At 45.2% G+C, this 22,803-nt stretch overlaps 1 protein-coding gene across 1 annotated transcript in view; it reads left to right on the top strand.

The window, feature by feature from the left end:
- Positions 1-22,185, top strand: part of trpc7b (transient receptor potential cation channel, subfamily C, member 7b) — a gene marked incomplete at both ends in the record, with an annotated part of 104,355 nt that extends 82,170 nt beyond the window's left edge. Inside the window, 5 exons of the mRNA XM_083786307.1 lie at positions 13,481-13,676; positions 14,289-14,510; positions 17,394-17,474; positions 21,668-21,743; positions 22,049-22,185. Coding sequence (XP_083642433.1) covers positions 13,481-13,676; positions 14,289-14,510; positions 17,394-17,474; positions 21,668-21,743; positions 22,049-22,185 — 712 coding nt within the window. The remainder of the gene's footprint in view (positions 1-13,480; positions 13,677-14,288; positions 14,511-17,393; positions 17,475-21,667; positions 21,744-22,048) is intronic.
- Between the last annotated feature and the right edge of the window lie 618 nt (positions 22,186-22,803).

Here is a 22,803-nt window from a genome sequence, read left to right as displayed (position 1 = left end):
TAATCACGGACCGGCCGACCTAATCACGGACCGGCCGACCTAATCACGGACCGGCCGACGCACCTACGGACCGGCCGACGGTGCTTACCGGCCGTAGCGTAGGCCGGAAGAAATGGATTCTGCCCTTGCTGGTGAAGTTACTGCAGTAGGTCTAATTTTACTGTTAACACAAACTATGAACTTCCCTGTGTTTTTTCATGTTGATGTTGGTACTGTAGCTGTTATGTAGTCTGGCTCACGTCACTCTGACTCACGGACGGACGGACTGACTGACGGGAAATGCACGTTTTCATAGTAAATGCGACCTGCAGTTGCAACAAACCTGATACGCCCATAGGTATATGTGTCACTCTGACATAACCATAAACAAACCTGATATGCCCATAAGCATACTGTATAAGGAGATCCGGTTGTCCAGAGAGCCACAGATTCAACCGCTATGGCCATATACTGTATGGTCATGTGCATACTGTATGGGACCGACCTACTTCAAACTCGGCAAGCACATCGGAAAGAGAGAGAGAGTACGGTGCCCGCCGCCTAGTGGTTTGAATTGAGAAGGGGGGAGGCTGCATAGTAGATAAGAGGTAGCATAAAAAAGACACATACACATACTCCACTCTCACCGCAGTGGTTGGAAAACGACAACATGACATCACTGAGCTGTGGTGATAAGCCAGTCACCGCTCAACCCCAACACACCCTGCCGCTGTGATTGGTCTAGCAGTTGGGTTTGGGTATATTGCCTTATTGTTTCTCAGAACATTGCTTATTATCAGGACACACTAATGTGTTTTTTGCATCCATTGATTTAAAGTCCTCGATGGCACAGAGATTCTTTGTTCGTCATGCCAGGCCTTCACTAGTCATGACACTCATGCCGTGAATACAATTTAGACACAAATCTGATACACACCAAGGCAAGCTGAGCTAAGCGAGACTATACTAGGTCCACTGTCTGCTTACATCCAATTAAACCCAAGGACATGAACATTTAATTTGACACAAATGGATAAGAGAGTGAGTCAGGCAGACGGGGAAGGAGGGAGGGTGGTGCAGAGAGAGAGAGAGAGAGAGAGTACAACAATGTGCAAATACAGCAGCGAGATTTGTGAGCTGCTGTGACATGGAATGTCAAATGGAATACAAGCACCTTAAGGAATACAAACCATTGTGTGTACACTGTTTATCAAAAGTCGAAAGCTAACGTCTCCTATATGGATGTATATTGTATAACTATCTCTGACAGAAAATCCAGTGCGTGTGTGTGTGTGTGTGTGTGTGTGTGTGCGTGTGCGTGCGTGCGTGTGTGCGTGCGTTCGTGTGTGCGTGCGTGTGTGTCTCTTCTGTGAACAGCTAATCTCCGGCAACGTTGGCTTGATCGCAGCAAATCTGTTAGGGGTGGGACGATTCACTTACCTCCACAACCACACCAATGAAACTCCTTGAGTTGCAAAGAGTTGCATTGGTGTGGTTTGGGCTTTGTAGCACCACCAGGAGGCAGACAACCAGTCTATTGCAGATTCCAGGTGGTGAACAAAAGATTTTCTCCACGAGAGGAGAAATATATGGACCAGCGGTAGTAGGGATGTGAACGACTCAGTATTTGGCAAATCGATTAATCGAGGCCGATTGTCGATCGATTGTTTTCCTCATTCCTTTTTTTACCTTTTCTTTGCTGTGTGGCAGTTGAGGAGAATGCAACTATGCATTCCTTTAAGCAACACAACTTCTGCAGCTGCACCCATATATGTTTAGAATTCGCATCTAAGCCCAATAATACAAAATAGTCTTTATTTTGTAAACAAGCGACTCACAAGGCTGTATCAGAAATGAACGTTGGACAGGTGGAAAACTTTAAACTTGCAGAGTGACTCACTCAACTTACTTTACCTGGCTAAGCTCATAGTTCATAGTAACATCATAGTTGTGCTTGAATGCCTGTTTAGTGTTTCACATAAGCGTGTGGAAAAAATACAGTTTAGCGATGCTGAACCTGATACCAAGGATTCTACAGTGATGACACTTTTACAGTATGTGACACTGAAGGAGCAGCGCTATTGGCTATGTCCCAACACTCAAACTTTCTCCAGTATGTCTCTCTGGCATTGCTCGTGTCTGTAGGATGGCATTCTTCACAGCATCTGCTTTCAAAATAGTGAACGGTATTGTAGGACTGTGTTGTCAACCTGTGCATGTGTCAGTGGTAAGTGCCCACTTTTCTATATTTGGCAACAAAAAGACGCGCCCTGGAATTAACTGATACAGGACGCACGTTGTTCCGTATTTTAAGGTCGGGGAATAAATATGAATGACGGCGTGATTTATTTGACAACTCTGTCCCCGTCCTCCTTCCAACGAGAGAGCGGAGCTGTGATTGTGCAGTGTGTGTGTGTGTGAGTTGAGCCTGTGTTTGCTAAGATACCAACCCCCACCCCACACCCTGGGACGATAGGATCTGATCTCAAACCACAACAAGGCTGAACAAACGTGACAATGTGAGCGGCGGCGATGACAGTTAGCTGTCGGTCACAGACACACAGACACGTGCAGTTACCTCTCCCATTTGGAAAACATTTGATCATTTGACAACATTTTTGAATAAGCCATTACAAAATAATGTCTGACATGACATGAGTTCAGACCATTACAGAAATTATTCATAATGTGATTTTTTTTTATATTTCTCCACATTTTATCCAAATTCCACACAAATCGGTACAAATGAACATCTTATTTTGTTTTGAGCGGTGCCAAACCACTCCTATGAGTGTGTGTGTGTATGTATATGTCTGTCTGTATGTTTGTAGTACAACCCATTGACCCCTACAGCTGATTGGGGTCGCATTCGGATCACACGCATGCGAGTACACACACACACACACACACACACAAGAGTGGATGGAGAGCAGAGGAGTGCGTCTGAGAGAAGGGAGGAGATAAGATTAGAGAGAGGAGAGTGGATGAGAGAGGAGAGGAGCCAACCTGTCACCTGTACCAGGACTGAGGGAGGGAGGGAGGGAGAGAGAGAACTTTCATTATGTCTGCAACATTTATTTTTGATCTGATCTGATGGGAGAATTTCTCTGGCGATGGTAAATAAAAAGAGAGGATAGGGGGGAGAGAAATATGAGGAAATAAGGAATAAAGGACAGATAAAAATTGATTAGACTGCAGAACCATGAGAAGCACACACCAGGGAGAAGATGGCAGGATATATGGAGAGATTATGGGAGAGAACATGCTGTAAGAAAACAGGCAGAGAGACAATCAGCAAGGAAACAGAGCAAATAAAGGGAGAGCCAGCAAGATTGTGGATCTTTTTAAACGGAGAAAGAGACAGGATTCCATTCGTTTTCACAATGTATGGAGTCTATAACATTTAATAAAGAACTGAATTGAATTGACAGGCATGAAGACACAAGAGATGTAGGAGACATAAACATACACAGTAGACAGACATGGTTAGGGAGGTAGGAGACATAGACACACTGTGAGGGAGGTAGGAGACATAGACACACTGTGAGGGATGTAGGAGACAGAGACACTGTGAGGGAGTTAGGAGACATACCGGTACACACTGTGAGGGAGGTAGGAGACATAGACACACTGTGAGGGAGGTAGGAGACATAGACACACTGTGAGGGAGGTAGGAGACACACACACTGTGAGGGAGGTAGGAGACACACACACACACACACACACACACACTGAGAAAGCAGAAAATCTGCTTTCTGCTTCGATGCCCCTATTTCATTGAACACTACAATGAACGGTAAAATATAATACCCCAATATCCCATGGATAATTTAATAACCTGCTCTTAAACCTCCCCACATCAATATGTAATTGCGTTTTTTTAACTTATTCACTTTCCGTTGTCACTGTTTTTGTGGCTTACGTTATATCTATCTACTGTATATGCAATAATTGTGTAGACATCACATAACTTATCATGTAGACATCACATAACTTATCGTGTAGACATCAGTCACATCACATAACTTCAGTGTCCGAACGTAAATAAATCTAGGGCAGCGGTTCACAAACTTTTTAGCTCAAGACCCAAAAGGGAAATTAAATGCTTGCGGGACACAAACTAGTGAAAATAGCAGATCTACAGGCTCACAACGCGTTGCAAATGTATTTGATTAATTTATCAAATACTTTAAATTGACTATACGTTTTTGGTAAGATTATTTTTATCTTAAACAAGGGGAGATATTTACATGAAAAAATGCTCCCCGACTCAAAGATTGGTCCCGACCCATTCTTTGGGAAACTCTAGAGATACGGTCAGACAGACATAGGCTGGGTTTCCCAAACGCACATGGTGTAAGACTTGTAGTGCTGCACATGCTCAGATGCCCTATAGGCCGCACACAGAAGCCTGTGAACATAGACATTTCGTGCATAGATGTGCCACGCAATGGTAGGCCTCAGGCCTGGTATGGTATGGTAGGCCTCAGGTCTACCATACACATAAAAAACACTCGTCAAACCCACTCAAGTGACTGGCTTACACTAGAGGTCCCTCCCATCTGTACAGTCTGAACTGGGAAAATCTGCTTTCTGCTTCGAGGACGCGGTCCTCTTCCATAGTTCTTGCTTCTGGTTGCAGCTTACTTTTTAGTATTAACTTTGTCACTAAAGCAACTCTGGCACCAGGGAGAGCTCCTCTTTCTTCACCTGTTCATACTAGTACACAGGTTTGTTCTGCCCCTCCCCCCTGCACCACACCCTCTATTTGTAAAGTAGAGTGTGGCATCAATCACTCAACATCAATTAATCAGACGCATTACCTCTCACATGAACTGGAAATGTTCATATTGACTTCAAAGTCATCTCACAAGGATTCTTATATCACTCGTATACAATAACATGCATTGGCCAAGCAGATAAATATTATAACATAATGTGCATTTGTCACACCCCTATTTCATGGAACCTTTAATAACCTGCTCTTAAACCTCCCTACCTCAATATGTAATTGTTTTTAACGTATTCACTTTCCGTTGTTTTATTTCACTGTTTTTGTGGTTACTCACTGGCTTATTTCTATATGCCATATTGTAGAATTGTTTTTGTGTTTTTCTGCATACCGGTATGTCTTAATTGTTGATTTTGTGTGTGTAATCTCGGCAGCGTTGCAAATGAGCGTGAACCTCAATGCTCTTTTTGAGAATAAATCAACACACACAACACAGCATGCAAGCATCTGCTGCTTGTTAATGTGCTGTCCTGCAGGGGTTTCTTACTGGGTGGGTGGAGGAAGAAATAGAAGGAGGCTCCTCTCTCTCTGTCCATGCATCCCTCTATCCTGCATGCCTTTCCTCCTCTCCTTCTCTTTGAGACTGTGTACCAGTGCGTCTGTCTGTGTGGCCAGTATGCCGTGAGCGATCTGTTGGGAGCTGCCAGTCTTAATAAGATAATAATAACACTGTCCATCTCTCACCAGATACCCACTGTCCCTGTTGACTCACTGTCATTATGCTGTCATCATCAGACACACACATGTGCGCCTGCCCGCCCACCCGCACGCACGTCTAGGTGTAAATTGTGCTTTGGTGACAGATAGCCTGGCAACAGTCAGAGTAATAATAAATAAATAATACGTACCTACGTAGCCTATCTCCTGTTACAGTAGCATGAGTCAGCTTGGGGTATATGATGCTATATAAACATTTGGGGCAGAGGTTCTTCAGATCTTCTGATCTCTATGCCTTTGTGCTCACTGAGACAACTAATTATGGTTTATTGTGTAAAAATAAAATATTTTTTTACCAATTCCCCGAATGCCAAGCCTGCCCCTCAAGTAAAAATCACTAACGATAGAAACATTGATCTTTTAATTATCAGCATTACAAACTAATAATTGAACCCTTGTTCACAGTTGTCCTTTAAACCCTCGAGACTTGGTAAACTGGACCTGAGTTGACTCTATACTTGGACACTAGACAGTCTTCACCCAAAATACAAGCTGACATCACAGTGAGTTGTGTGATCTTTGAATGTTCGCCCCAGAATATGGATGCTGGGGTTCAAGACAAGTATTCAGTGGTTACATTTCTGAAAATATACATTAAAATACTCATCCGCCTGGGTGACGGCACACTGCTTGGCAAGCGCCAAGCCTGCGGAATGGCTGGGCAACGTTGAAGCTGCTGTACCTACTGGTCAAACGTGGTACTGCAGGCCCAGGTTACATTTATGAATGAATTGTGACAATAGGACGTGACATAGAGGTACCACAAGAACAGTGCAAGGGGTAATATGATAGGAGCTAACCAATCAACGCTCGAGGGGTACTACCCGGAAGACTTTGTTGTTTCGTCGTAGCTTCAAAACGCCACTGAGCTACTTCCATTGAAGTGAATAGCGGGAGACGGGGCTATCGCTCCTCAATCCGTTCTCTAGATTATATTATAGCTCTATGGCGAGCGCTGGCGCTTTGGCATTGGGGGTCAATGAGGGGGGGAATGAATGAGGTCAGATCAACATATGAAATGTCGGAACAGGTAAATTCCATATATGGAGATCTAAGGGTTTCAGGTCAGATGTAGTTGCTGGCCGGCTCCATATATGCAGATCTAGGTGATGATCCAGTTTTCTCCATGTATGGTTGTGTTAGATGAGATCAGTGTCGTGATCTTCATATATGGAGATGGCCATATGGTGGCATGATGTGTCACAAGTTGTGGTGTCACGAAGTGTGACCATATATGGAGGAGTGATGTCACGAGACATGACCATATATGGAGGTGTGATGTCACGAGGCGTGACCATATATGGAGTGACGTGGGTGACTAACTACCTGACAGATGGGAGATTCAGGTTTTTATAGTAAATGCGACCTACTGTTGCAATAGCAATAGTAGCAATACCAGCTCAGTGGCCTTGTGGTTAGAATGTCTGCCCTGAGACTGGGAGGTCGGGGTTCAATCCCCGGCCGGGTCATACCAAAGACTCTAAAAATGGGACCCAGTGCCTCCCTGCTTGACACTCAGCATCAAGGGTTGGATTGGGGGTAAGTCCCTGCGACATACTAGCGTCATGTCCAGGGGGTGTACTTGTACATCAAGCTGCCTCACGCTACAGAAACAGGAGATAGGCTCCTGCCCTATGGGCCTCATGGCTCATGGCTCGGCAAGGCTACTTACTTACTGTTGCAATAAGGAGTTCCCAATGCAGCAAAGCCCAAATATGGAGTGTGTTATCTAAACCTCAATGTGTCGTCAGAGCATCAGGCACAAACACAAAAAATAGCAGATCATAGCGCAGCACGCTGCATAAGCTTGTATATCTGTTATTTTTCAATAGCCAAAGTCTTGAAAATGTGTGCAAATCTTTGAATTGGCCTGCCCTATACAGTATATATATTTTTACAGCGAACATTTTTGCTCAAATCTTTGCCTCTGGAACTAAATATTTTCAGATGGGGGTCGGCGGCCAAATGCAAATAATTTTGGGGGTCTTTGACATTAAAAAGTCAGGTCTTAAAGGGTTAACGAGTATAATGGGTTTGGAAGCAAATCATCAAATTTCCTTTATAGGGTATTTAAGTAAGGGAACAGAGTCCTTTTTCTTAACACAGAACACACACACAGTCACAATGAACTGCATATCACTGAGACCATTATGATTTGGTTTATTGGTTAGAGAAGCTGGTTAGAGAAGCTGTTGTGAAATGCATTCGAGCAACTGCATCAGTATTCAGTGTATGGAGTAGTCCCTGAGAGAATGTCAATGGTACATTAATGTTGTCTGGAACAAAGCCAACTCATTGTATTTCCTCTCTGTGTGAAGGTGAGGTTCAAAAATAGACTGCATAGGCCTATTATGGATTAAGAGCTAGAACGGAGGCAATGATCCGAGTAAAACCGATAATTGGGGTGATAATGTACTCAGAGGGAGGCAATAATGTTCTCATTCAGTTTGTCTCTGGAGAAAGTTGTATCTTGAAATGGACAAGATGGACAAGCTTGAGGGAGGCGAGGGAATGAGATTCAAAGAGGTTCACTTACTCGTACTATTTGCCGTGAAATGTATGACATGCTTTGCAGAAAATAACAACATATAACTGAGCAATTTGGTGCCCTAGGGCAGGATTTTCGCAGTGCCACCCCCCCCCCCCCCCCCCTTTTCCGTAACGTTTCCGTTACTCGCTGACGCCTGACTTCTCGCTGCATTACCTCTTCCCATCTCTTCCTTTGACTTTGTTTATATTCTGGATGGAAGGGAAGAAGTCTTATATCACTCCTTTATTGGAGTTCATCCCATATTTTCATATTATTCTGAGCCAGTTGGAGCCGGATCTGATTATTCTTCTAGGAGGAGGAGTTAAAGTATGACCCGTGTAACTGGATCCAAAACAGGTCATGAGTCATGACTGTTATGATTCATGCCATATACAGCCAAGTAAGTCTGTGTACTGAACTTTATATGAGAGGCATCCTGTTAGGTGGCACCCGTAAGGTCCGCCTGGTATGCCGACAGTAAGGCTAGCCCTGTACATCGTGGGGTCAACCTGGTATACTGACAGTAAGGCTAGCCCTGTACATCGTGAGGTTAACCTGGTATACTGACAGTAAGGCTAGCCCTGTACATCGTGAGGTCAACCTGGTATACTGACAGTAAGGCTAGCCCTGTACATCGTGGGGTCAACCTGGTATACTGACAGTAAGGCTAGCCCTGTACATCGTGGGGTCAACCTGGTATACTGACAGTAAGGCTAGCCCTGTACATCGTGAGGTTAACCTGGTATACTGACAGTAAGGCTAGCCCTGTACATCGTGAGGTCAACCTGGTATACTGACAGTAAGGCTAGCCCTGTACATCGTGATTCGTGAGGTCAACTTTGCGCATCATGATGCCATGTTCCTACTGTATGTCGCGCATCTTCATATCTTACTGTTTCGTTTCTATGATCCGGCACTATAAATATTCCCTGTCTGTCTAATAAACGTTGTGAATCTATGGTGTGATACTGTCTGTGTCTCATCATTGGTTCTCCCGGGCCCACCTCCGTACCAACAGAGGTACTTCAACTGGATCGTCACACACTACGCAGCCTACACACACTACCTGCCTGTCAGAGCCAGACCAAGGGTTAATTTAGAGATCACATCAATGACTCCAATAAATAAAATAAAAAGTCTGGACATGATAAATGTACATATCATATTTGGTACATCTAGATGAAACGGTAACGTGGGGCTTCACAGATCAAGTTATAAAGCACTTCCTGTTTGGTGGCAAAACATGGATGTTTGACGCTTTGCTACGACAATTTAATACAGAGTGAGTCATCAAGAATCATAAGCAAGCTAAGAACCTAATATCTGTCTAACAGTTGATTATTATCTGTACTGTGAAGCTATGAGTATACATTATAGAGCGCTATGTGCTACATCTACATAAAATGCTAAATTATAAGTAAAGATGCTTAAAATTACAAATAAAAATGTTGTTGAGGCTGCAAGTGCTACGGGCCAAGATGGAGTCTGAAGAGGTGAGTTTTCAGACTATATGGCGTATAGTATAAAGGTATACAGATGTATAATTGTATATACATCCTATCATCATGCCTGATACAGAACAAAAAAGAGTCAGCACAAACCACAGACGACGATAATACTTTGCAAAACTTTGTATGTTACTTTGTAACTTGTATTAGAGTAAACTTGATTTTCCCTTCATGTCCCATAACTACATGGTACAATTCGGCACCCCTGGAAGGATCAGAATGATGGGCTGTAATGGCAAGTCAGCCCAAAAGAGAAAAATAAAACCTTTCCTCTGTTGTTTTGATTGTGTGTCCTGTTCAGTACGGCTGAAAAGGCCTTTTCAGTAATTCACTGCGTGACTCTGACTGGTGCCAGCCAATGTCTGTGTATATTTACTGTATAGAATAGAACGTCCTTGCATCATTCGTGACCATGCGTCTTTTGGGGGCAGACGAGTGGGATGTGAGCTTGTATCTATCTGTGAGGGTTTGCCATAGGTCGTTCTTGTTCAGGGTTTTAAAGTTCCCTGTTTTTAAATTATTTCCTTCTAATGTGCTGAGCAGAGACCCATTTTGGTGTTGGCATTATGTTATGCTTTAGCTATTGAAAAATAGCAGATCTACGAGCTCGTAGGTCTGCTATTTTTGAACGACTGACATAGAAACAGCTTTTTCAGAAAACTGTCAGGATGTATAAGACATTTTTTGAATCTGATCTCAGGTCAAAATGGGTTAAAGTTGCATGTTTTTCCCTGCTTTTAAATTCTTTCCTTCTAATGTGCTGAGCAGAGCCTTAACACCAACAAATATAATATTCACGCTTTTGCATTTCATAAAAAATCTATTTCGAGTTATCTGATTGAAACGATAGCCTGCAGGCAGATACACTCAAGAGGTTTGTAGATTATATAACTCAAATGACTGAAAATGCTCTATTAAGTCTTAATTGCATATCAAAGTTGTGCTGTTTCACTTGGAGATTAAATTATCCATTCTAGTCCATGAGGCTAGAGGGTTGTACGTCACTTATCACATGACCCCGAAGAGCAACACAGAAGGGGGTTGGCTTTTTCAGCTCTAAGGTGTATTAATGACATAGTTTCATGTTGAAAATGTACATATTGGATGCAATCGTGGGATCACCATAGGTTTTGATATATTAAGGCCTAGTATGTATTTGAATCAACTAACCTGTTTTGAGGGCAGTATTCTGACTTAAGTCCATAAGTACAGAGCCTACTGTTTTCTCTCAGTTCCACACAGACTTTTATAACCACATGGACCCTAGCATTGCTGTTCTGGGATCCTAGTAGAGCCCTGGTCGACTCTGGTCAAGCAAATACAGGGTTTAAGTTGAAGAACTGTGTTATCGATTGATGCAACACATATCCTGTCCACACAGTCTGTGTTCTGACTGCAGTAGAATACCTTGAGAACTAAATTGACATATTAAGTAATCAAAAGTAATTTTTAAGCCAAATATATTTGTAATTAGAACTGCACTCTGTCGAGTGCATACTTGCTTGTTGCACACTAGTAGGCCATAAATTGCCAACTAGTGCGCAAGCAGAGTGTGCAAGTACTTTCGACCGCTGTAAACTGTGAAATCTCAGTATCTCTGTGAAGGAACGTTTGAAATGTCTAAATATTATGTGTAACTATTTGCTACCTACCTACTTTATGCATGTAACACCTAGTATTAAGTATGGTTCAAGTTTCTATCTATATAAGAAATACAGTTTTATCAATTTAGAAATATTCTGGATCCCTTTTTAGTCTTTCAAAGAAAAATAAATCATTGATATGTGATGAAAAAAAGGTATATAAACTGAATTAAAATATGTTATCACGTATACAGTATAATTATTTTATTATTTATTGTAAATTGCCAATTGTTTTAAATTTATTTCATCTTGGACTATAGTGATATTAATACTAAATCATGATCAGAGTAATATGTGTCTCTAACTTCAATTTCTGTAATAATACTTTCACATTTGTTATAATATACATGATCTAAAATACTTCCGTAATCTGTAGTTGGATTTGTATTTAATTGTTTAAAGCCAAAACCCGTCCCAGCCAACCGGCCAGTATATATACTATATATATGTAATTTGTTAGTTGATTAGTGGTATACTGTGGTTACTTTGTGCCCAAAACCGCCCCAGCCAACCCGCCACTTTTGATGCGTATGCAAATAAAACAGCAAATTGTGCCTGATTTTCTGGGACCAGATTACATACATGACCATCTTTCTTACGTCATTGAGAGCTAGTCATACACTTTTGATGCGTATGCAAATAAAACAGCAAATTGTGCCTGATTTGCTGGGACCAGATTACATACATGACCATATTTCTTACGTCATCATTGAGAGCTAGTCATACATATACTATATCATCATACTATAATTAACCGAATGTCTGAGTGTGTGTGTGTCCGTGTGTGTGTGTGTGTGTGTGTGTGTGTGTGTCTGTCAGAAACAGTGCCGTAACTCCTTACTGCCTGCACCAATCACTCCCACACAGGCATTGACCATATGAATATGGAGGGCGTAACGAAGCCCTTTTTTTGATTTTACACATTAATGATTATTAATTAATTTATTAGTCAATTACAAATGCACCCGGGCGCAGTACCCTTCATGGCCACAAGGGGGGGGGGGGCAAATATCTCACAACGGGTAAGGACTAATATATATAATACTGTGAATGTGAGACGGGGCTCAGCGCCTTTTTAGCAGCCTAGCTACAGTTTGTTCATAGTGCCCTAATTATATGGCCGGGTGCTAACTGCTAACCCTAGCTATGTTCATATTGTGTCCTATGGTGCTAACTGCTAACCCTAGCTATCTGTTCATATAGTGCCCAGCTGGCCTGCCGGGTGCTGTCTTGTATAATAATTTGTAAGTTGATTAGCGGTATACTGTGGTTACTTTGCGCCAAAAACCGTCCCAGCCAACTCGCCACTTTTGATGCGTATGCAAATAAAACAGCAAATTGTGCCTGATTTGCTGGGACCAGATTACATACATGACCATATTTCTTACGTCATCATTGAGAGCTAGTCATACATATACTATATATATGTAATTTGTAAGTTGATTAGCGGTATACTGTGGTTACTTTGGTTAAAAAACAGTCCCAGCCAACCCGCCACTTTTGATGCGTATGCAAATAAAACAGCAAATTGTGCCTGATTTGCTGGGACCAGGTTACATACATGTATACACGGGAACATTACCTTTAATCGTCATTACGTCACAATCGAAGACCAATTACACTCTGACATTGGGTCCTTTAATCCACATATTTCTTACGTCATCATTGAGAGCTAGTTATACATATACACACCATGTACTCTGGTCCCAGCAAATCAGGCACAATTTGCTATTTTATTTTACAAATTACATATATATAGTATATGTATGACTAGCTCTCAATGATGACATAAGAAATATGGTCATGTATGTAATCTGGTCCCAGCAAATCAGGCACCATTTTCTGTTTTATTTTCATACGCATCAAAAGTGGCGGGTTGGCTGGGACGGTGCATACGGACCGGGCGAAACAAACTATTACTTGCGCGCTCTGCTTGCGCAAGTAATTCGAGTTAAATATGGGGGGAGCACATTTCAAAAGAGAGAGAGATAGTCTAAGGGAAATGGATGATGGGAGGATAATGTGTTTAAATTGACTCATCAAGTATTTAATCAGTGCCACCTCATAAACCCTGCTATCGGAATGTTTCAGTGGACTTTAGTGGACGTGTGAGTGTGTGTGTGTGTGTGTGTGTGTGTGTGTGTGTGCGTGTGCGTTCGCGTGCGTGCGCCTGCAAACAGTGCATGGTGTTTGTTTAAAACTGTGTGTTTATGTATATAGGCACTGTAAGGTACACTGAGTATTGGCCTCTCTCTCTCCGCATATTCACCTACTGTACATCTCTCTCTCTCTTTCTCTTGATCCTGCGCAGGGTGGAGGAGAGTTTCAAGACCCTTTTCTGGTCCATCTTCGGGTTGTCTGAGGTGATCTCGGTGGTGCTGAAGTATGACCACAAGTTCATCGAGAACATCGGCTACGTGCTGTACGGGGTCTACAATGTCACCATGGTGGTGGTGCTGCTGAACATGCTGATCGCCATGATCAACAGCTCCTACCAGGAGATAGAGGTACTGTACTGTATGTCTGTATGATCAACAGCTCCTACAAATTTCAAGGACCCCCAGTTTGACATGCATTAGTCTACGGACCCCCATTTAATGGCATTTCTATCTCTGGGACCCCCAATTTATATTGTAAAATCAATGTTATTTTAACTCTGAGAGTGTACAAATTTGTACACTCTCTGAGTTACAGATCCATAATGGTCCATTTGGTTCCAAACTATCTTTTAGCTGGGGACCCCCTGGAACTCCCTCAGGTACCCCTGGGGGTCCCTGGACCCCACTTTGGGAACCACTGCTGTACATTTATGATCAACAGCAGAGGCGCCGCTGACTATTTGGTTGCCTCACACATGATATGTTTGTGTTTTCCCGCCCCGACGCGAGCGTCGTGTTCCTTCATGCAGATCGGCTACGTTAGGTAACTTTGATTTGTCCTAATGTTGGTGCTAAATAACACTTACACTCACTGCTAGTCCAGGCATGGAAGAGGGAGCAGATCCACATCACGCATGAATAAGTATTCTTAAAACGAACACAACGAAATATTCCACGAAGCAGATTTGCCTGTGCTAGTAATACAGAGAGACCTCCTCTCCTTTCCCCCCGTGTATGCAGGAAGATGCTGATGTGGAATGGAAGTTTGCCCGGGCCAAGTTGTGGCTGTCCTACTTTGATGAGGGCCGTACCCTACCAGCCCCCTTTAACTTGGTGCCCAGCCCCAAGTCCTTCTTCTACCTGGTCCTGCGCATCAAGTCCTGCCTGGTACGCCTCTGCAAGGCGAATGGCCGTCGCCATGACAACGAGGTAGAGATGGGGATGCTCAACTCAAGGCACATGGTCAGTGTATACTAACAACCAGCGTAGATTAGGTAGAAGCATTTCAGCAGGCCACAAGTAATGGCTAGCGATGAGGCCAAATTCTTCAATGTCATTTAAAAACAGTCCTGATGGAGGGGAAAGGAACTGGTCGGAATAACGTGTTCCTTCCACGTGCTACGTCCGGCAGGGGAAACTCTCCCCTGTCAGTTGAAAAGAAGCAGCTTGGACTCCTCATGCATAGAAGGAAGCATGAGGTCAGTCCGCTGCCCCCCCCCCAGGTTGGCAGAGGAAATGTAGCACCCAGGATTTTTTTAATGTTTTTTTGTGGCTTTCGCCTTTATTTTATATATTTATTTTATGGAGGGACAGACAATAGGCTGACAGGAAATAGGGGAGAGTGATGGGGGAGTGACATGCAGTAAAGGCTGTCGGGATCGGGAGTCGAACCTGCGGCACCTTGGTCAAGGTGCCTGGCCACGGCCCAGGCCAGCGCCCAGGATTAGATAATTGTCACTGGGTGAAAAAATGGGTTACAAAATCGTTGGATAAAAAAAAGGAAAGTCTGTGAAACATTTCACATAAATTGCACGCTGCGTTCATGATTTGAGGCATTTTGTTCCAAAAATGTGTTTTGTTGTTTTGTTTTGCAAAAATCCACCACACTCCATCCAATCCACTCCCATCTCCAGACGACTTTGTCTCCATCGTCTCAAGGTTTCTTGTTTTGTAAAATAGCACAGGCCATTTAACACGGAACCAATCACAGAGTGCCCTGTCACTTTGAGACCTCCGCTCTAATGGTTTGCTTCAGTGCTTTGGGTAAGCTATTAGCCAGGCCATTGGACATGACTGTTTCTGGGCAAATACCCAGTGGTGGGAAAAAAGTACCAAAAGTAGAAAGTACTCATTATGCAGAATGTCCCATTTCACAAGTTTTAAAATGTATAAAAATCTTTGAAAATGGCAGATCTACAGTACAGGCTCAGCTTATAGAACGGCTATTTACAAATGGCTGAAATTAATATACTGTAGAGCTGAGGTGGTTACTGGTTGGTTTTGTAATAATGATCAAAATCTACAAAGTAACTAGTAACTAACGTTTTCAAATAAATATAGTGGAGTAAAAGTGCAACATTTGCCTCTGAGATGTAGCAGAGAAATATTGGAAGTTGGAAATACTCAAGTACAAGTACAAATACCTCAAAACTGTACTTAAGTACAGTACTTCAGTAAATGTACTTACTGTAGTTGCTTCACACCAGTGTGCACAAGTCATGTCTGGCACTGACCGGCTGACCGTACAGCCAGGCAGGTGTGAGAGCTGACCATAGAGCCAGGCATGTGTGGAGGCTGACCGTAGAGCCAGGCAGGTGTGAGGGCTGACCATAGAGCCAGGCAGGTGTGGAGGCTGACTGTAGAGCCAGGCAGGTGTGGAGGCTGACCGTAGAGCCAAGCAGGTGTGGAGGCTGACCGTAGAAGAGCGTAAATCTTTCTCTCATTCACCCCTCTCGCTCTCCCATTTATTTCTTTTTTTTTTAATATATTTTTTATCCCACGATTTTGTAACCCATTTTTCACCCCTGTGTCAATCATCTAATGTGATCCTGGGCTCTACACACCCTCCGCCAACCTGGGGAGAGCAACGGACTTAACTCATGCTTCCTTCATGCTTGAGTGTCCAAGTTGCTCCTTTACACCTGACAGGGGGGAGTTTCCCTGGTTGGACGTAGCGCGTGGAAGGAACACGTTATTCCAACCAGTTCCTTTCCCCTCCATCAGGCGCCCCGGCTGGCCAGGGGGAGGCAGTTTAGAGACCAGGATTACTGCATGTTTTTGTGAGGGTACCTACCCTAGGGGACACGGGGAGAACATGCAAACTCCACACAGAAAGGCCCTTTCTCCCATTTATTTCTGTCAGCAGAGGATAGTCACTGCCTTTCAGGGGTTTGACGAATCATCACAGTTTGGTGCCACATTTTGTGTGTGTGTGTGTGTGTGTGTGTGTGTGTGTGTGTGTGTGTGTGTGTGTGTGTGTGTGTGTGTGTGTGTGTGTGTGTGTGTGTGTGTGTGTGTGTGTGTGTGTGTGTGTGTGTGTGTGTGTGTGTGTGTGTGTGTGTGTGTGCGCACACGTGTGAATATATTCCAATTAATTTTTACTACTTTTCATTGGTTCAATATACAGAGGTGTATAAAGGGTGTTCAATAGCATTTATTTATGAAAAAAAAAGAAACGTTACGTGGTTTCCTCCGGACAGCAACGTTATTCATACATATTAGCGTTGGTGGAGTATAGTTAATTCTTATACAGTGTGTTGAGCATGTCTGTGTGGAGTGTAGGCAACATATAAATATGGATATGTATACCATATGTGCGTAGGCGACTCTGCCTTTGCCAAAATGCCGACAAATGGGATTTTCCAGCATCTCACTGTAAATAGACAGAGACAGCAGAGGAAAAGCAGGTCACTGATCCAGAACCCAAGAGTAACATCGTCTTATACAATTTAGAGACCTTTGACAACTTCATGTATAACATGCTTTAGGATATGTATTATGTACCATGAAGAACTGAAATATATCCAAATTAAATGACTAAATAAAAATGAATAAATAAAAAGGCTATTTCACATTTCACAGCGATATTAAAGATGTTTTTTTTTTGTTTTTTTCCATCGTTTCGTGTGAGCCCCAATAACGATAATTACGGAACTAAACACTTTGCATTAGCCACATCAGTCCTACTTTTTCTGGGCATGTCATAGCAAACATTCAGCGACACTGGCTGAACATTTCATTGAAAGAGAGGGGTCAATTACAGACCCTGCGGGACCCCAGTCAATGAAGTACATAGGGTTTAAGTGGTTAATATTAATAACTGCATTTTGCTTCCTATTGTTACAGGGTGAACACTTCAAGTCACACCCTCGACCGGGGGAGGAGTTTTCACCCAGAAAACCCATCAAACACCCCACACGCTATCAGGTAAAAGAGAAGGGTGAGCTGGAAAGAGCTAGGCTGCCCTGTCACCCCGTCTGCAGAGAGTGAGGGAGAGACCAAGGCTGACAAAGAGAGACGAAGAAAGATGGGGTGACTGACTGGTGGTCAAAGCACAGAATAGGCACACAAAGACCAGAATCAAATGGGTGGATGTGCAGGAGAGAGAGGCAAATGATACTGGGCTGAGCGAGAGACAGAGAGAGATTGATGAGTGGCGGAACATTGGGGTGAAGAAATGGAAGACAGGGAGGGAGATAAGACGAGAACGTGGAGAGGTGGGGGATCGCAATAACGGACAGGGGGGAAGTAAGAAGCAGGAGAGGGCAGAAGGTGAGAGAGAGAAAGAGAGAGCGGGGGGGAGGCAGGTTACAGACAGCCTGTACAGAAAGTGTTTCTAATGAGCTCCATGAGTGAATTCTAAAAGACAGACGAGCTCACTAATGGAAGGAGGCGGATGGAGGGAGGGGGGGGCTCGCTCGCCCACGTCTTCACCTTTGCCCCGGTGGGAGAAGTACTGTGCCTCTCTCACTATGAGGCATCTGCCCGGGAGCTTATTATGGCACACGTGTTGTATCTGAATCTACACACACACGCACACACGCACTGTCTCTCCCTCTCTCTCTCTCTCTCTCTCTCTCTCAATCTCTCTCTCTCATCTGACCTGTTGATTGGACACGTGTGCTGTCAGAAGTATCGAACGAGCGCAGTGTGTGTGCGCCTATACTGTATACAGGGCGGGAATGACTGAGAGACCCTTAAAGAGAGCGACGGGACCATCCCCATTGGCCGCCAATCGATACTCCGCAATCACACACACACCACCGGCATGACTCGCGGTTCATGGTGTTAGACCAAACGGTCGGGGGTGTATGTGTGTGTGTGTGTGTGTGTGTGTGTGTGTGTGTGCGCGCGCGACTGGAGAGAGAATGGTATGAAAGCAAATCTGAAGATGGTCATATAATGACCCGTCTCATTTGTCAAACAGACAGTAGCCTCTCCTATTCTCCTCACCATTGCTCCTTTTCTCATGTTTTCCCATCACTCTCCTCTGCTCTCCTCCTCTGCTCTCCTCCTCCTCTCCTCTCCTCTGCTCTTTTCCTCATTTCCTCTGCTCTCCTCTCCTCCTCTGCTCGCCTCCTCCTCTCCTCTGCTCTCCTCTCCTCTGCTCGCCTCCTCCTCTCCTCTCCTCTCCTCTCCTCTGCTCTCCTCCTCCTCCTCTCCTGCTCTCCTCCTCCTTTCCTCTCCTCTGCTCTCCTCCTCTCCTCTGCTCTCCTCTGCTCTCCTCCTCTCCTCTGCTCTCCTCCTCTCCTCTGCTCTCCTCCTCTCCTCTGCTCTCCTCCTCTCATCTGCTCTCCTCCTCTCCTCTGCTCTCCTCCTCCTCTCCTGCTCTCCTCCTCCTTTCCTCTCCTCTGCTCTCCTCCTCTCCTCTGCTCTCCTCCTCTCCTCTGCTCTCCTCCTCTCCTCTGCTCTCCTCCTCTCCTCTGCTCGCCTCCTCTCCTCTCCTCTGCTCGCCTCCTCTCCTCTCCTCTGCTCTCCTCCTCTCATCTCCTCTGCTCTCCTCCTCCTCTCCTGCTCTCCTCCTCCTTTCCTCTCCTATGCTCGATGTCCATGACTTCAGCAATAACCACTGCGTGTTAAGGAACAGTCTGCAGTCAGCCCCCCCTTTAAAACCCTTTTTTGATGAACAGAGTGTCATCAAGTCCTTTAAAGGCTGTAAGCCTGGAAAAAGTCCCGGCCCAGACAATATTGGGTGTCACCTGATAAAGATTTGCGCTGAACAACTAGGCCCTATCTTTTATTATATATTTAATCTATCTCTTTTCCAGCAGAAGGTGCCATCCCTCTGGAAACAGTCCACTATAGTTCCGGTGGCCAAGAGCAATAAGCCCCAAACGCTCAATGATTTCAGGCCTGTTGCTCTAACTTCCCTGATCATGAAACATTTTGAAAAACTAATCAAGTCCGAGCTCGTGGCAAAAACTGAGCGCTTACTGGGCCCCTCCAGTCTGCGTATAGGGCTGGAAGGGGTGTTCAAGATGCACTTGCCACCTTACTTAATCTCCTGCACAAACACCTTGAAGGTAGTAAAACCCATGCTAGGCTGCTCTTTATTGATTTTTCCTCAGCATTTAATACCATACAGCCCCATGTCTTGGTTGATAAACTGGTTAACTCCTTTGGTGTAGATCCTTGTCTGGTGGGCTGGATTCTTGACTTCTTAACCAACAGATCTCAACGTGTAAGGGTTAATGAAATATTGTCTAGCTTCCTGACATCTTCTACTGGCTCGCCCCAGGATTGTGTTTTATCTGCCTTTCTTTACATTCTTTATACCAACGATTGTGTTAGCCATTTCCAAAATAGATTCATCATTAAATACGCTGACGACTCGGTCATCGTCAGCCTGCTTGACAATGATGAGAACTGTCACGGGCAAGTGGTAGACGACTTTCTATCCTGGTGTGACAACGCCTTCTTGCAGCTTAATGTTTCAAAAACAAAAGAGCATAGATTTTAGACGTTCCCCACAATCCCCCCAGAAGAGTGTTGTCAACGGACAGACTGTAGATATTGTACCCAGCTACAAGTATCTAGGCACAACTATTGATGACAAACTGAAATTCGACGTAAATACTGATGTGATGCATAAAAAAGGTCAACAACGCCTGTACTGCCTAAGGAAATTGGCTAAGTTCAATGTCGACAAGACTCTGATGAAACTGTTTTACAGTGCCTACATCGAGTCCGTCATTTCTTTCTCCATTATCTGTTGGTATGGTAATCTCTGCATCAGAGACAAACATTCCCTAGGGAAAATTGTAAAAGTGGCCTCTAAAATCTTTGTCTCACAAATGAACGGCCTTGACCAGATCTTTAAGAAACAGGTACTTAACAAAGCCCTGTGTATCCGATCTGATGCTGCTCACCCACTATACGGAGAGTACATCCTTCTCCCATCCGGCCTTCGCTTGCGAGCCCCCTGTGCCACAAAAAACAGGCACAAACATTCCTTTGTCCCGGTCTCTATTCGCACACTGAATGCTGCTGTGGGTAGATCTAGGATATAACCTTATGATGAGCACTTTAACTTTTTACTGTATTATCTCGTGCCTATGTCTATGCACATGCACTTTTATGACCTATCGCATAGCACTTTAATGGTTGTGTGCAACTTTGTACTTGTACCGCTATGTGAACTGTTTGTTTGTTTGTACTGTTTCATTCATTGTTTAATGTACTGTCTATGCTGCAACCCAATTTGCCCTTCGGGGACACTAAATAAACTTGAACCTTGAATCTTCTCCTCCTCTCCTCTGCTCTCCTCCTCCTTTCCTCTCCTCTGCTCTCCTCCCCTCCTCTGCTCTCCTCCCCTCCTCTGCTCTCCTCCCCTCCTCTGCTCTCCTCCTCCTTTCCTCTCCTCTGCTCTCCTCCTCCTTTCCTCTCCTCTGCTCTCCTCCTCTCCTCTGCTCTCCTCCTCCTTTCCTCTCCTCTGCTCTCCTCCTCTCCTCTGCTCTCCTCCTCTCCTCTGCTCTCCTCCTCCTTTCCTCTCCTCTGCTCTTCTCCTCTGCTCTCCTCCTCCTTTCCTCTGCTCTCCTCCTCTCCTCTGCTCTCCTCCTCTCCTCTGCTCTCCTCCTCCTCTCCTCTGCTCTTCTCCTCTGCTCTCCTCCTCCTTTCCTCTGCTCTCCTCCTCCTCTCCTCTGCTCTTCTCCTCTGCTCTCCTCCTCCTTTCCTCTGCTCTCCTCCTCCTCTCCTCTGCTCTTCTCCTCTGCTCTCCTCCTCCTTTCCTCTGCTCTCCTCCTCCTCTCCTCTGCTCTTCTCCTCTGCTCTCCTCCTCCTTTCCTCTGCTCTCCTCCTCTCCTCTGCTCTCCTCCTCCTCTCCTCTGCTCTCCTCCTCTGCTCTGCTCTCCTCCTTTCCTCTGCTCTCCTCCTCTCCTCTGCTCTCCTCCTCTCCTCTGCTCTCCTCCTCTCCTCTGCTCTCCTCCTCTCCTCTGCTCTCCTCCTCCTCTCCTCTGCTCTCCTCCTCCTTTCCTCTGCTCTCCTCCTCTTCTCCCCTCTGCTCTCCTCCTCTCCTCTGCTCCCCTCTGCTCTCCTCTCCTCTACTCCCCTCCTCTTCTCCCCTCTGCTCTCCTCCTCTCCTCTGCTCTCCTCCTCTCCTCCTCTGCTCTCCTCTCTTGCAGAAGATCATGAAGCGTCTCATTAAGCGATATGTGCTAAAGGCCCAGATGGACAGAGACAACGACGAAGTTAATGAAGGTACAAATATCCTTTCCGTCGATGTTTATGTTAGCCGTGTGTGTGTGTGTGTGTGTGTGTGTGTGTGTGGACACTTACAAGGTTTTTTTAGATGGTGTATATATCTGTATATATATATGCACAAACGTGTGTGTGTGTGTGTGTGTGTGTGTGTGTGTGTGTGTGTGTGTGTGTGTGTGTGTGTGTGTGTGTGTGTGTGTGTGTGTGTGTGTGTGTGTGTGTGTGTGTGTGTGTGTGTGTGTGTGTGTGTGTGTGTGTGTGTGTGTGTGCGTGTGTGCGTGTGCGTGTGTGCGTGCACATCACAGGTGAGCTAAAGGAGATCAAGCAGGACATTTCAAGCCTCCGCTATGAGCTCCTGGAGGAGAAGTCCCAGGCCACTGGAGAGCTGGCCCTCCTCATCCAGCAACTAGGAGACAAGATTACCTCCTCATCCAGCAACTAGGAGACAAGATTACCTCCTCATCCAGCAACTAGGAGAAAAGATTACCTCCTCATCTAGCAACTAGGAGAAAAGATAGGAAAGAATACCAAGAGACCCTGAGAGCACATGTAGCATGCAGGGGGCATAGAGAGAGCTGGGAGGGAGGGGCATAGAGAGAGCTGGGAGGGAGGGGGCAGAGAGTGCTGGGAGGGAGGGGGCAGAGAGTGCTGGGAGGGAGGGGGGCATAGAGGGAGGGGGCAGAGAGTGCTGGGAGGGAGGGGGGCATAGAGGGAGGGGGCAGAGAGTGCTGGGAGGGAGAGGGCAGAGAGTGCTGGGAGGGAGGGGGGGCATAGAGAGAGCTGGGAGGGAGGGGGCATAGAGAGAGCTGGGAGGGAGGGGGGGCATAGAGAGAGCTGGGAGGGAGGGGGCATAGAGAGAGCTGGGAGGGAGGGGGCAGAGAGTGCTGGGAGGGAGGGGGCAGAGAGTGCTGGGAGGGAGGGGGGCATAGAGAGAGCTGGGAGGGAGGGGGCAGAGAGTGCTGGGAGGGAGGGGGGCATAGAGAGAGCTGGGAGGGAGGGGGCAGAGAGTGCTGGGAGGGAGGGGGGCATAGAGAGAGCTGGGAGGGAGGGGGCAGAGAGT

Source organism: Protomyctophum parallelum, assembly GCF_964188405.1.
Source record: "Protomyctophum parallelum genome assembly, chromosome: 16".
Classification (NCBI taxonomy): domain Eukaryota; kingdom Metazoa; phylum Chordata; class Actinopteri; order Myctophiformes; family Myctophidae; genus Protomyctophum; species Protomyctophum parallelum.
This window is presented reverse-complemented; position numbering and strand designations above follow the sequence as displayed.